General features: G+C 42.6%; 1 protein-coding gene across 1 annotated transcript; it reads left to right on the top strand.

Moving 5' to 3' along the window:
• Positions 1–10047: 10047 nt before the first annotated feature.
• LOC139711733 (uncharacterized) lies at positions 10048–10521 on the top strand. The gene has a single exon (XM_071623588.1). The coding sequence runs from the start codon at positions 10048–10050 to the stop codon at positions 10519–10521; it is 474 nt and encodes a 157-aa protein (XP_071479689.1).
• Positions 10522–16256: the final 5735 nt, after the last annotated feature.

The raw sequence follows: 16256 nt of genomic DNA on the forward strand, positions 1-16256 counted from the left end.
TGTGTGCGACTTTATGTTCGTTTTGAGGTGCACGGTCACATATGTACTAGCAATGAGGGTGATTTATCAAGCAACAAGTATCTGCTTCATTATTTTATGAAGTAAATAATACACATTATTTTGTTCAGGCATTAGTATAATTACCCACACTTGATACCATGAAACAAACTGTTCCAAAGGTACCTTGTGTGAGTTATTTTTGCTAATGCCCTCCCTGATGTGTATTATTTAAATAATATCAAAAGAAATAGGACAGTAAACTTTGCGCAAGTCCTCGAGACTGGCTGAAGTGCCTTAATTTGAGCAATATGTGACTCCATTTCGATCTGTTTGACTTGTTTACTATGTAATGACATGTGTATGTACATGTATTTATATGTTGTGTGTGTGTGTGTGTGTGTGTGTGTGTGTGTGAGAGTGTGTGAGATTGTGTAAGTGTGTGTGTGTGTGTGTGAGAGTGTGTGACTGTGTGAGAGTGTGTGTGTGTGTGTGTGTGTGTGTGTGTGTGTGAGTGTGTGTCAATGGAAGTCTTTAGGCATGTTGCTCTTACCCAGATATGGATTTTCATCAGGAATTGTTTACTGTTCTACTGAATCATATACTGTAGATTGGGCATTACATAGAAATACACTGAGCTAATGTGCAACAAAATGATAACTACAACACATGCATCCATACATTCTAGATCTACAATAAATCTTTTAAAAAAAATATTTGCTTTGTCTAGATTCCACTTGCTAGATAACCTTGACAATGGTGTACACACTCACTCGGCTTTTGATCTGGGCCCCGTTGCTAGAAACTTTGCGTTTAAATGCAACTTGCAACTGATTGTCACTGGCCAATCAAAATCATTGTTGCATGCATGTCTTCTTAATAGGGCAGACCCTGAGCCAATCAGAATGGTTGTTTTAAAATAAGCAATTATTTGCAATTGATTGCAACTTTCTTGCAACGGGGCCCAGGACTGATACTGGTCACATTGGGTCAAAACAAAAGCGAATGGCTGCAGAAAACAAGAAGAGCTCTTTTGAGTTGTGTTTAGCTCAGTGTACGGCGATGCAAGTTTGCAATGAGAGATTGAAGGAATGACTTGGCCACTAAGAATTTTCATGTGCTTTTCTTTATTTTATTTCTGCATTTTTCACAAAGAAAAATTTAATGTAACAAGCAATTTCCAAAGATAATTATACATATATATACCAATCATACAGTAAGTGTAAATTGTATAAATACACAAATAAATCAGAAATCATAGATTATTTCATCAAATTATTACGAAAAAAAAAATGCAGAAGACTGCCATCTTCAGTGGAAGCGTGATTTATTGATGACAGCTCAGGAGACAGGTATACCTCCACCATATCGCATTGTTCTCCTAATAGGTCTATGGCACATTTTGCCAATGTGAGATGACAATTTTACATGATTGGCAAATAATAATTATCTGGCCAATTTTCATAATAATACTTTGAGCCACTTTTGAAATACGGAAGACAGGCAAAATGTTAGCATTTTCACTTGCCCTTTACCCCATGGCGCAAAATTTGTTTTACATAATCAGTGTTTGGTAATGCATACATGAATATACCACATGCATGGTAATTGAGAGTGCTCTTCATACAACCATGCGCTCAAACGTATAAAATTAGCCAAAATTCTCACTAATAATTAATGGGATCAAACCTGGCAGTGTTGGACAATGATTAAGGACATTCTGGTGATATCTCTGAGAAAGGATGGAACAGACAAAAAACACTTGGAATCTAGTGAGCACCCCTACTAGTAAATCAAATTCACCGGCACGTAAAAAGCAAAAGCTGTTCGCAGTAACTTGTTAGATCGTATGCCGCTTGTGACTGTGACGGTGCAAGTACGGAGACTGAAGGTAGTAGTAGTAGAAAAGCGCTACCTCAGAGTACAGCAGTGAGGGCTTTTTTTTCGAACGGGCGTCGCGTCAAAACGGTACGCGCGGGCGCAACAATTTGGGTTTCAAAAGTTGCGCGATACTTGAAAGAAAAAAGTCATGAAACATCGCGGCGGGAGCTTATCGCGTTGCGAAGATATTGCGTGAAACGTCGAGGGGGGGGCGGATTCCGCACCCCCCCCCCCAGTCTGATTAGGGTTAAGGGTGCAGATGAGGAGGGCGCTGATGAAAAGCCGTGTCAGACGGGTGGACCGGATCAACAAGTGAGGGAAGAGGTAATGGAGATGCAGCCAGCTACAGCTGACACACCATTACAGGCCCCTGAATCCCAACCAGCCCAACCTGCAACCCTCCCCCTTCCTCTTCAGGTGGGAAACCTATCCCTTCGCCGTGAATTTAAGATCTTCAGCCAGATAGGTGAACCACAACAGAAGGACCGCCTATCTTTTTCTAGCCTGATCCGACCGATAGATAGTGGTTTGAGAAAAGGATGCCCGGAAGAGAAAGTAGTGGAACAAGTGATAAGAGCGATTGTTCCCGGATTACGTCTCCGCAGTTATCTCGAGGGAAGAGCTGGCCTAGATCTTCCAACTCTGTGAAGGATTCTCTCGGCTCATTATACAGGGGGAAGGATGCCACCTCACTCTTCCAGGAGCTCTCCACGACAGCAAGACAGGAAAGAGACGGAGCATGACTTCGTTCTCAGGACCATGGACTTGAGACAAAAGATACAGTTTGCGTGTAATGAGATGGGATGGCTGAGGCAGAGGACAACACCACGCCAGCCCCGGTTAGCCCTACTGGAGGCCATGCAGACAGCAGTGAGAATGAGGATGACACCCCATCTGGTGAAGCAACCTGGCACTACAACAGGGACATTTAGGTTCTCATAACACTTTTACCCAACCTGGTGTGCTCCCACCAGAAAGAAACTCTGGCGTGCCTGCAAATGGCAAACAAGCAATGCCGCTCCTTCATGGCCATTTACATTTCTGCCCCCTCATAATCAATGGTACAGAGCCCAAGACTGCAGTAGCTAATGGCACATTTTTGCGAGAAATTAGACGGAGAATCTATACCAGAGAAGTAAAACATCTTATGTATAATCCATGAATTGTTGTAAACCATGTTGGCTGATATGTCATCTGCTGGTACATAAACGTATTGAGTATTTGTTGATAGGGAAAAGTCACAGCGCTGTGTAACTGGAAAATTGGTGTAGGACGAGTGTCAACACTCGATTTTAGTAGGATATGTAATCTTGACACTGTGTTTCTGCTAGAGTCAAATCAGTAAAATGATTTACAATCTGAGATTACACCAGTTTAAGAGATGAGACAGTACTCACGAAATTCAGTCTTTCCCGGCATCGCAGATGTAAAATTGTTCTATGAATTAAGACCTGACAGGTCATGAATTTCAGCTTTAATGAAATGAGCTCACCATTGATGCTGATATTCATAAGGATTTTGAACAGTTTGAATTTAGATTAGATGAATTATGATGATGTGCACAGTATGATGATAGTGTTTACAATTCATGCAATGTAACAACATGACTTAGTCGTGTTATATTTGAAGTGTCTAAAGGTATGATGTGAACACAGATATGAGTTAAATGTTGAGGATGACATTTTCTTGTGGAGGGAAGAGTGTGATCCTAGGAGTGAGATCACAATGCCCCCCCCCCCCATTTTTTCAAATGAGTGGTTTTACTTGTTGTACACACACTAAGAGGCTTCCTCAATGATGGAGCTACCTGCTTCATCATCCGCACCTTCCAATTACATAGTATACCCCCCCCCCCCCCCCTTTGGAGAATGGAGGAGTCCAAAGAGTTTGGGTGAGGGCAAACAGTGGCAGGAAGTCGTAGCAGCTTGTGTGTCATTCTATACATGCACGCTGATACCACAACCATCGACCTGTTTCTTCTCATCCTTTTATCATCCTAGCATCCCGTACCCCTACAGGGGTGTTACATTACTAATATGTATCGGACATGTTATAGTGTTGTTTAAAGGTTCATTTATTGCATGTAGTGCATGAGAGGGTTTTTCTAATCCCTACCCCTTGTCTGGTACCCCATATCCCTACAGTGTGGATTTCCATGATGTATAATGTTCCGTTTTTAGGGGGGGGGGGAGGAAGCATGAAGTTGTAGGTTCAAAATTTATCACCATTAATCATTAATAGATTTTTCCTTTTATTTTGTTTTGTGGGTTGGGTCCATCAGTTCATCACTTTTACACCTAGTTAGTGTCTACTTTTTGAATCCAAGTTTCGAATAGTAGGTAAAAACAGTGCAGTTCACTGTTCATAAACATTTTGTGTGAATTTTGACTTATTTCATGGTTTGTATTTAATCTTTTTTTTTTGCACTTTTGACCTGGGCTGGCTATTGATTTGAAGCCCTGAGCTGTGATATCTTGTGCACAGGTGCGCTCTTACTTGTTAGTTTAGCAATTGTTGTTTTCTGTTTTCTTTAAGAAAGAATAAATAATACCCAAAAAAAAGTCTACGGTAATTACACTCTTAGTGTATACATTCATTAACATACATTGTACTTTGGCATCACCTCTCAGGAATGAAAGCTGCAAGTGCGGATGGAAACCACTGGTTTGCAAGATTATGGAAAGTAGCATGTCTGTTATTTGTCATACCGCATTCTAATGCCCAGGAGGAGAGAGTGTTCTGGATGGTTCCGAAGAACAAAATTGCCTTTCACCTGCATTTGGATCAAACCAGAACCTTGTCCAGTATTCTGACCATCATATTGGCACAACGAGCTATGAATAAAAGGACCATAAATTTGAGCTGCTTAAGGATGTGCTCCATCTGAAAAAAAAAATGCCACCTGGGGGGTGTTTCATAAAGCTGTTCATAAAGTTACGAACAACTTACGAGTGACTGGTGATCAGTTGCGATGTGCTATACTTACTAGAATTTCAATAATTCACCACAAGAACTGATCACCAGTCGCTCGTAAGTCGTTCATAACTTTGCGAACAACTTTATGAAACAGGGCCCTGGACTTATAACAAAGCCCACTAAATCAACTTCATACAGGAAACTGAAGCTGAACTGAGTACTATGGATATTAAAGTGTTTCCTTCTATTTTTGTTGGCTAGAGGATACCTACATGCAAGAACAGTCACATGACTAAAATGCGCCTGGAAAATTTCACTCCAACTTCTCCCTACAAGTTTACCATAACTTTGCATCACTTTCGCACACTTTCAAGAGCAAGCCAGTGGACCAATGTAAAAGGTTGAGCCACTGCTACTTTTCGTTTTGGACTTAAATGTAGGTGTGGTGAGCCTATGAATCAGTTGAGTTCTTCATTTGCTGGGACTGTGTAATAACCCCAAATCTACTTTGAAACTGTTTATTGTCTTCCTATATCTACCTCCTCATTTCCACCAGATCTATAAATTTTAGATCCAAATTAAAAAGTCACCCTTACATGGGAAGGGGCACTGCCCCACTCCCACACCCTCCCAGGGTCTCACTCCCAGCCACTTCACAAACTTGGCATTTCTGGGACATGAGGAAGTGACGCTCATTTCTCGGCTATCTGTCCAGTGGTGTATGGGAGTGAGTTAGTTCTGGGAGCCAGCTGTGTGACCCTCCAGTACAGTTAAGCGCCAATGCCAGATCCTTTCGTCTAGGCCCCAATACAGTCAATGCAAATGCTGCCACAGGAACTCAACTAGGTGGTATCCTCCAAACATTTAGAGGCCATCTTCAAATGGGCGACACTCACCATTTGGTCCACATACTGCTTGATGACGGCGGCCAGGCAACCCTTGTCAGAAAGGGAATTTTTCCAAGCATGGAACATGTAGGTATCATGATCACCAGTTGGTGGAAACAAGATCTTGTGTAGACTGATGTAATGAGACTAGTTATAAAACTAGTACTCCACATACCCTGCGTTTAGAAGATCCCCCGCTTCGAGGGGAATCTCCCGTTTGCCAGGACATTCCCCGGCGATCCCATCGTGTGGATGCTCGGTGGGAGATTCCCTGCTCCCCCGGAAAGCTTGACGAGTCTGGCAACAAAATTCTGGCGGGGGACAGAGCACGCAGCTGTTTTCCTCGTAAGTGCGCACGCTCAAAATGTGGTAGCGAATAACTACTTCCACTGTGTCAATTAACGTCGGCTCAAATCAGCTGAGCCGCGCCTGCCATACCGTGTTGTAAACAGCATTCGATCGTCGAACTCTCATCGATCATGTGTATTGCATGTTTACGCGTAGTACTAGTGTTGTGGCGGTCGACCCGTGCTCAAAATAAAAGTAGATCACGCCGAAGTCGAAGGAAAAGACCGACAAGCAAGTGGTCGAGGTAGACGAGGACAAGGGCCATCAATGGACTGCCGATGAAACATCAGTTTTGCTTGACATGTGGGCCACATCGTACATTAAGGACATGTTGGTTGGGCCGAGGAAATCGGCGGCCCATATCATCATCAGCGAGAAGATGAAAGAAATGGGAATACTCAGAACGGCGGCGTCGGTAAGAAAGCGGATTAAATACCTTCGCAAAATTACAAGGAAGTGAAGGATAACAACAACAGGAGTGGAGCTCAAAGGAAGACGACTCCGTGGTTTGTCCAGATGTCCAGTACCAATAAGCCAGGCTCTGGCTGCAAACCCATTACTGTAAAGTATATTGTAAGTCCCTTCAAGGACTATACTGCTCACTTGCCATGTTGGCTATTTCAAAAAGTGGTCTCACTGGCAATAAAGTCATCATACAGTCAGGCTTGAAGTCTCTATCTCCAGTGTTATATGTAGACCTTGCCTTACTGTAGCACTACTAAGAACATTACATGGTGTCAGGAGTGAAAAGCTGCATTGCTAGTCATGGATGGTTTGAAGATACCAGACGCCTTTTCACTGAAAGGAAATGTGAGGGAGAACTGGAAGAGGTGGATTTTCGACACCTTCAGTTTTGAAGCGGAGAGTGAGGGATCCAGTCAGACTGGACGAAGCCTTGCCAAGATCATTCAGAAATTTTCTAAATATTTTGAGCCACAAACTAACGTCACACACGAGAGATATGTCGTTAACACAAGATTTCAACAGGAGGGTGAGACTATTGATCAATTTGTCACCGATCTCAAGACTAAAGCAAAGTCTTATGCATTCGAAAATCTGCACGACAGTCTCATCAAAGATCGTATTGTTGTCGCGGGATTAGAGATGATGGCACGAGAACACAATTGCTGCGTGAGAAGGATCTCACACTTCAAAAAGCTGTAAACATTTGTCAAGCAGCCGACGTTAGCAAGTCGCAGGTGAAAAGCTTGCCACAAGGACTGTGGGCAATGTGGAGAAAGATATCTAGCAAATCACAAAGAGAAACACACGCAAGGACTTCCGACATAAACCCAAGTAAAGTCAATGTGGTCGTTGTGGATGTGTTCATAAAGGACAGGCGTGCCCTGCGATGACTAAAAAGTGTAACAAGTGCAGTAAAATGGGCCACTTTGCAAAAATGTGCAAGTGAGCAGTAGTTCCTGAAGGTACTTACAATGTACATTACAATAATGGGTATGTGAATATGGAGTACTAGTCTGATTACTAGTCTCATTACATCTTCCTCTCTGACCACTGTTTACTTTGAAGTTTAAATTGTTATAGAAAGAGGAATATGCTCAGAGGGGAAGATGTGATGAGACTTATAGTTATAAGATTAGTACTCCAAATTACAATGTCCAGATGTCCAGTATCAATAAGCCAGGCTCTGGCCGCATACCCATTACTGCAAAGTACAATGTAAGTCCTTTCAAGAACTACTGCTCACTTGCCATGTTGGCTATTTCCAGAAGTGGTTTCACTGGCAATAAAGTCATCATCACATACAGTCAAGCTTGAAGTCTCTCTCTCCCTCTCTCCAGTGTTTTCATTCAATGTAGACCTTGCCGTACTGTAGCACTACTAAGAACATTACAACTGAGACTCATTGATTGTCACGTAGAGGATCTAGAAAGAAGATGGTGTATTTACTCACTGATAGTGACAGAGATGGATATTCAAAGCCTTGTGGGAATCCTCCAATCATTCAAGCAGACGACCTGTATCAGTATAACCATTAAAGTGACGTTGAGGTTAACGATGCTCCCTCAACAACAATTGATGTGCTACTTGGAGTGGACAACACCCATCTGATGATATGGGAAGAGTTCTTACATGGTCAGAGATCTGATAACCCTATTTCAGTGAGATGCCCACTCGGATGGCTTGTCCAAGGACAGCGTTCATGCAGTACCACTCCACTCCTGAATTAATTACTTTTGTCTCAGCTATTGAAGAAGAATTCACTGGGCTACAGACCATGGGACCGGAGCCCAAAAGATGCAAGTATTCATCAGACTTTTCAGACAGGAATGCCACAGAAATCATGCAGCAAAGTGTGTTGTAACTTCCAAATGGAGCCTACGAAGTGGCACCTCCATGGAGGAAATCTCCTAAAGATTTATTTACAGACGAATGACAAGAAAGGAGGGAGTAATTACTCAGATGCTCAGAGACCATAGATACAAAGAGGCACATGGGCCACAGGAGTATCCACCCTTCACTGCATTCACTCGCTTCATCTGGAAGACAAGCTAGAACAAGGGAGACAAGCGAGAACATTCACCACAGATGGCAAATCAACAAAACCACCTAGTGATGAGAAGCTCTCATCTCGTCATTTTGACGAAAAGCACGAAAGGTTCACCTCGTGCCCTTATTGCGGTGGTGATCATCTGATCGAGAACTGCAGCAAGTTTCTGAGTGCCACACTGGAGGAGAGACGTGCGTTCTTCTTCGAGAAGAAAATTTGCTTCGGATGTGCTCTCACCTCCTCACATCTATGTAAGCAGTGTAAGGAAAGGCGATCGTGTACCGTCTGCAATGGGAGACATTTGTCCTGCTTTCATTCGTGGCAACCTAAGTCGTCAGTCGTCAAGCAGGAAGAAGCATCTTCCAATCGTATCTCTGTGTGTCATCTACAAGACCAAACTGCGAAGGACCACTCGATGATCATGCCTGCGTGGGTAAGACAGACAACAGATCCCTCGAAAGTCTATCTCGAATACGCAGTCCTCGACGACCAATCGAATGTCACTTTCATTACGAAAAAGCTCTGTGACAAGCTTGGATTGCAGGACCAAAAGACTGACCTCCTCCTTACAAAGATGCACAGCACCTCAAAAATAGCAACAGAAAAGGAGAGAGGACTGGAAGTGGCAGACATCGATAAGGAAAACGTCATTCGACTACCAGCTGCCTTCACCAGAGCTGAAATCCCTGCCACTAGATCACAAATCCCTAAAGCAGAGGTTGCCAAAAAGATGGTCCCACCTTGAAGGAGTTGCAGACAAAATGATGCCCTACAATGAAAACATTGGAAGTTTCGCTCCTTCAGTAGTCGTCTCTACAAATGTAAAACAAGGCTTCTACATGTGCTGCTCAAAGAAGAGGTTGACAAGCTTTGAGGAAGAGTGCCTCGCAGTGAAAAAAGAGCGCTTAGAATTGGAGAAAAAGCGAGTCCACCTGCTCGAGAGACAGGTGTGTACTGTGGAGAAAATTCACAAGTTGCTTCAAACTCATCTTCACAATGAAGCTTAAACATGTATAACAACAACCCACCTCATATTCTCTCTGAGAGTGCACTGTTCAACCTCGTGAAATCATCGCAGGGGGAGAGGATGAACCTTATGCCCAGAAATCTCTTCTTGGCTGGGGAATCGTGGGACGTATTTGCCACGACAGAGATGATTCGAACGTCGCAAAATGCCATAAAATCTCTGTCGTGCAATATCCCCACTTCGTCTTCCCATCTTAGGCAAAGGAGATGCTCATCGAAGACAAGATAATCGGAGCTCTTGAGACTTATTTCAAGCATGACACCATGAAGGGACAATTCTCCGTTGAAGATCAGCGGTTTCTTCACCTCCTTGAAGACGAAATCAAGAAAAGGCCAGATGGACTCTACGAAATGCCACTCCCACTAAAGATGGAAAATGTGAGCCTTCCATCTAACCATCATGTCGCTGAAAAATGATGGAGACAGCTTACTGCTCGCTTCAAGAAAAACCCACAGTTCCAGAAAGACTACAGAGCCTTTATGGATGGCATCATTGAAACCTGTGCTGAGAAAGCGCCATCTGACGGTGTGGAAGGAATAATCAACTATGTCCCACATACTGGTGTGTATCACCCTCAAAAACCTGGGAAAATTTGTGTCATGTTCGATTGCTCGGCAAAATGTGATGGTGTCTCCCTCAATGACCATCTCCTGCAAGGCCCCAACCTCACAAATGGACTTCTCGGCATTCTTTGTCATTTCAGGCAAAAAGAAGTCGCATTCATGGCCAACATCAAGAGCATGTTCCATCAATTCTTCGTAGCTGAGAAGGATCGTGATCTTCTTCGTTTCATCTGGTGGGAAGATGGCAACCCTAACGCCAATGTAATTGAATACCGAATGAAGGTTATCTCAGCCAAGATGAGTGCCTTTCTCCATGAAGGAATTGACGTATCCAGAGATTCACAAATACTTCTGGACTGGACCTACAAACTACATTGTACGTCAAGATGAGAAAGTATCAATGAGAATCAGGGTTAACGGATCAGAAGTTGTTCTCCTAACCTGGAAAAATGGGCATGATGGTTCTCCTAGTAGCACCTGGACTGTCTGGTCTGGTTAATAAGCAGTAACATGTATTCAGGCAAAGTGCCAGGGTAGTATATTTCCATACCACATTTTTATTGCATTATCTTTTTTGATGTCCAAATCGCCTAAATGTTCTGCATTCAGAGGTCTTTTATTATGTTATGATATTCATGATACAGCATTATACCGCCACAGAAGTTGAATGTTTAATCCATTTAATCATAAACAGATAAATTATTAAATACTGTCAATGTATTCTCTATGAAAATTAAGAAATAAAAAGATATAATCATCAAGAAATTTTTGGGCTTAACTGCGTATTGTGTCATTCTTTTGCTGTATGATATTCATGTCATCGTATATTCCTTCTTTAAGCTGAACTCATGTAATTTCAGAAGATGGATTGTTATTGTGGTATTCTAGCAATTGCATGTATTTTAATCTTTTTTTTTTAAGATATCAAATTTTGGAAAATAATTTCATTGTTTTCAGAAATAGCTTACCGGTATCATCTTTGAGTTCAGCCGAAACAGATTTCAGTATATTTTTGTTCAGCTACCTGCAGGTTGCTATGAGAATCTACAAGTGTACATAAGTATATGCTTTATATACAAAGTACACTGTATAGCTTCTGATGAGCGCCATATTGGTTGCAGCTCTCAAGGCACAGTATGAGCTTGAGCTCAAAGAAATACTGTAACTCTCAAACAAAGAGAAGAATGGGCTGCTTTTTTAAACCAGACTGAAAGTAGCTAGAACAGAGTAAGCTGTTTATGAACAGTGTTACAGGAACAATGTCATAAACAAGCATTTAATAGACTTCATCACTTCCTTTAAATCTGGAGGCAGTACCCGATTCAATATCAAGGTTGCGTCTCAACCTTCCAAGGACAAGCCTGGATCTATATAGGACACCACTGATCTTTCAAATTATGGAGGAGTACGAACGTCTAGCGGCAGAGGATCATTCAGGGGGGGCCCTCCAGGTCTACGCCGGGCCTTTCTCTTTCAACCCAACGACTACGAGAAATTTTGTGCTGGAGCAGCTCGCCCCCGAGCCACATGTTCGATCATTGAGAGCTAGCGAAGGGAGCAAAACGTTGAGCTAGTAGCGGCATGGACGTATACAAAATGCACCTCATTGGTGAAAGCGTGGGGCTGATCGAATGCATTCTAGAATACAAAGGCTGGCAAACCCTGGCAAATTAATCCTGTTGGTAGTGTTACCGTTAGGTTTTAACAGACAATAGAGAGATTAGACAAAGTCACTGGCATTGTTGATGCATTCTCAGTTTCATTCTGGAATGCCCGGCTTATTTCTAGGCCCTGTTAAGCTGAGCATTCACAGGCGACGGCCGGAATGGGTATAGAATGCGCGCATTCTCGAGTGCATGCCAATGAGATAAAAGGTATTCCGAACGCATTCTGCAATACCAATGATGTGGATGTCTAAGATGTTTTATGTCGCTCTACCCTTATATGTTCCACTGTATGAGGAATTCAGATGTATATGCTATATTGTCTTCCACCTGATTGTTCACCGGGGACGGTGAATGGTCTAGTGGGCCGGGGAGAGCGTAACCCCAGTCACAAGGTCTGTGAGGAAGACCACAGAGTCTGGAGTCTTCAACCTCATTGTATACATACACAACCCGTTCTCTCTCCCATATGCACATGTCCTCTCGTGCATTGTCCTCCAGTCCCTGCTTCCGTCCTTATCTTTATTAAAAGGAGGAACATCCATACGTATAAATGTAACTGTTGATTTGTACATTGTATTCATTTACATTGTGTCAAGAGAGCGAACCTGGTGTTACAAATATTTGTTACATGTATAGATATAGTAAAAAATGTAAAGTATGGTAAGTGTAAACAGATATTTTTTATATTGCTATAGTATGTATCCGACAGGTTATAGTGTTGTTTAAAGGTTAATTTATTTGTAACCTTGTAGTGCATGAGAGGGTTTTTCTAATCCCTACCCCTTGTCTGGTACCCCATATCCCTATAGTGTGGATTTCAATGATGTATAATGTTCCGTTTTTAAGGGGGGGGGAGGAAGCAAGAAGTTGTAGGTTCAAAATTTATCACCATTAATCATTAATAGATTTTTCCCTTTATTTTGTTTTGTGGGTTGGGTCCATCAGTTCATCACTTTTACACCTAGTTAGTGTCTACTTTTTGAATCCAAGTTTCGAATAGTAGGTAAAAACAGTGCAGTTCACTGTTCATAAACATTTTGTGTGAATTTTGACTTATTTCATTGTTTGTATTTGATCTTTTTTTTTTTTTTTGCACTTTTGGCCTGGACTGCCTATTGATTTGAAGCCCTGAGTTGTGATATCTTGTGCACAGGTGCGCTCTTGCTTGTTAGCTTAGCAATTGTTGTTTTCTGTTTTCTTTAAAAAAGAATAAAAAATACCAAAAAAAAGTATACGGTAATTACACTCTTAGTGTATACATTCATTAACTAACTTTGGCATCACCTCTCAGGAATGAAAGCTGCAAGTGCGGATGGAAACCACTGGTTTGCAAGATTATGGAAAGTAGCATGTCTGTTATTTGTCATACCGCATTCTAATGCCCAGGAGGAGAGAGTGTTCTCGATGGTTCCGAAGAACAAAATTGCCTTTCACCTGAATTTGGATTAAACCAGAACCTTGTCCAGTATTCTGACCATCAAATTGGCACAAGGAGCCATGAATAAAATGGCCATAAATTTGAGCTGATTAAGGATGTGCTCCATCTGCAAAAAAAAAAAAAAAAAATGCCACCTGACCTGAACTTATAACAAAGCCCACCAAATCAACTTCATACAGGAAACTGAAGTTGAACTGAGTACTAAGGATATTAAAGTGTTTCCTTCTATTTTTGTTGGCTAGAGGATACCTACATGCAAGAACAGTCACATGACTACAATGCAACCGGTACTAGAAAATTTCACTCGAACTTCTCCCAACAAGTTTACCATAACTTTGCATCACTTTCGCACACTTTCAAGAGTAAGAAAGTGGACAAAATGTACTTCAGATTACTTCATGGGACAAGGTTGAGCCACTGCTACTTTTCTTTTTGGACTTACATGTATAAATGTAGGTGTGGTGAGCCTATGAATCAGCTACGTTCTTCATTTGTTGGGACTGTGTAAGAACCCCGAATCTACTTTGAAACTGCTCCGCTTCAGCCCGCTTAGAGCTAGACAGCCATACTGTCTTTAAAAAAATTAAGTGAATAATTCACTCCATGGAGGGAGTGAACGAAATTTCACTAGATTAAGAGTGACTTTCACTTGTTGTTTAGTAACTTTTACCCTTTTAAGAAGTGGTGTGAAACGTTCGTTCTTGTAATTAGCCGAGTGAATTCCGAGTGAATAAACAAACGCTAATGTCTAGGCCAATATAAATTAAGAATTCCCCGTCATGTGTTTACTCTAAGCCAATCACCAGCTGCCATTTCCCCGGGCTTGGGCGGGGGCAAGTTTCTAACTGAAGAGCGAAGTGACGCATTGCCTGTTCATGTGCGTATATGCATGGGATTTTAGTGCATGTGTTGTTGCTTATGCATGAATCGGAGCCCGGACATGTCATGATCAGGTCGAGTTTCAATCATGGACGTGAGAAAATTTCCCTCTTCCATAGGAGTTTCCCAAGATGTGATTCAAATCTTTGAAGGTAAGCAAACCATAGCTTTAACTGCAATCTTTCAGTATTATGGGCTAGATGTACCTCTCCGTAAACGACCATCTACAACAGTATTAAAGTTAATAGCTAGAATCTAGGCTAGTGTCAGGATGGAAAATGTATTTTCTTAGGTGTCACATATACTTTTGCTTTATGATAGGTCACAGCAGATGACATAGACCTTTTGTTACAGTAGCATATTATGTAGATCAGTGGAGCAATCGCCAAGGTATAGTGGGCTCTGAAATTTCACGTTGTGTTTATTTACCATAATGCAGATTATCAGGCCAACATAGGTAGACAGCTGATATGCGACCACGCACCGCACGGTCAGCATAGGGCATAAGACATTAGGTACAGGTGTAGTAGGGATTGGTAGACATACCATGACATGTGTAGGGACGGCTTTTGTGAGTGATATACACAGTACAGGAAGGAATTAGGGGCATAATATAGTTAACCGGGAAGAGAATGAGAGAGGAAGGAGCAGAAAAGAAGCATGGACGATAGCTCAAAGGTGGAGAAGCTGTGGTCGATCCTGTGACGTCGTTTGACGTAGCGACGACAGGCAAGCCAGCTATCACAGGGACATTGACGGGAGGTGACACTCGTCATGCTGATGGCGCAGCAGTGCAGCAACCGTAGCAGGAGGTCGATGATCTGGAGGCTGGGGATGGACGAGCTCGAGACGTTTGGAGATGCGGTGGACATTTTGCGAACGCAGTCAGCATGTCAGCAGTGCTGTGTTGTAGTTCTCTTTTCTTGCATCAGTTGTATACGGGTGTTTGGATGATGTCATCAACCAACAGCAGAGGGTGTTTCATATCCTCCTGTTCTATAAGTATCAAGCAGTTGCTTCCGTTACATCTCCAAGCAGAGTGGGCAAAGAGGGCGCTTTCAGTGATGGGGGGGGGGGGGGGGGTGTTCCCAACTTTGAATTAATGACTGAATCTGTGGAAGAGTCTGCCAAACTTGCCACCAATATGTTTGGTCAGAATATTGGAAAGGCATTAAAGCCAAGCACAAACAACAAGGCTCCAAACCCAAAGGCAATCATTGAGGGGAAGTCATTTGCTACTCAGGGATCGGGTACCAAATTCACACCTCCCTCCTCAGATAAGAGTGAAAGAAATTTTGAGAAAAGATGTCAGTGTTGTCAAGGTAGTCATGTCTGTCCAGTATTCTGTCCAGTCTTCAAGAAGAAGTCCTTTGAAGAAAGGAAAGCATTCAATAGACATAAAGTTGTGGGATAACTGCATGCATTCAATGCACATGGCTGTTGGCTGTCTTGCAAAGCCAGCATGCCACATCAAGGGATGTGGAAAGCACATCTCACTGCTTCATCCTCCTGATAGAGAAGTGAGAGAGAATCAGCCTAAGCCACACATTGATAGGCGGCAAGTCAATGAGCCTCAAAATACTGCTCACACTAATCATGATGGTCAGAATCAGGACGCTCCAGTTGGTAATGTCCATGATGAAGCGGGGAACAGGAGTGGTCAGTCTTACAGTGCTCATGCTTATCGACAGAAGGTATGCTTGTGTGTAGTGCCTGTTACGGTAAGGTAGAAAGAAATGGGCGAAGCGCAACAACTGGGCATTGCTAGATGAGGGTAGTGACATCACACTATGTAGCAAAGGTCTGGCAGATGAGTTAGGGTTAGCTGGGAAGGAACTGGATTTCCACTGGACTACAGTCAACCAGCAGGCTTCATCAAAGAAAGGGTTGGAAGTAAGTCTGTCTGTGCATGGCGTTGATAATGACGATGCAATTCACTTACCTCATGTTTGGAATGTTCATTGTCTTCCCATATCTACATGCACCTCCTCATTTCCACCAAATCCCATAATCTATATCCCAAATTAAAAAATCACCTTACCGTGGGAGGGGGCCCTGCCCCCTTCCCACAGTCTCTCCCCGCTCGTTCACTTCTCTCTCAGGGTCTCACTCCAAGCCACTTCACAAATTGGCATCTCTGG

Source organism: Diadema antillarum, unplaced genomic scaffold (genome assembly GCF_040938485.1).
Source record: "Diadema antillarum isolate AM-2024a unplaced genomic scaffold, OU_Dant_1.0 seq00001698_RagTag, whole genome shotgun sequence".
Classification (NCBI taxonomy): domain Eukaryota; kingdom Metazoa; phylum Echinodermata; class Echinoidea; order Diadematoida; family Diadematidae; genus Diadema; species Diadema antillarum.

Excerpts from the sequence above, each read along its gene's own strand:
- LOC139711733 (XM_071623588.1), top strand. The coding sequence starts at position 10,048 with ATGGATGGCATCATTGAAACCTGTGCTGAGAAAGCGCCATCTGACGGT.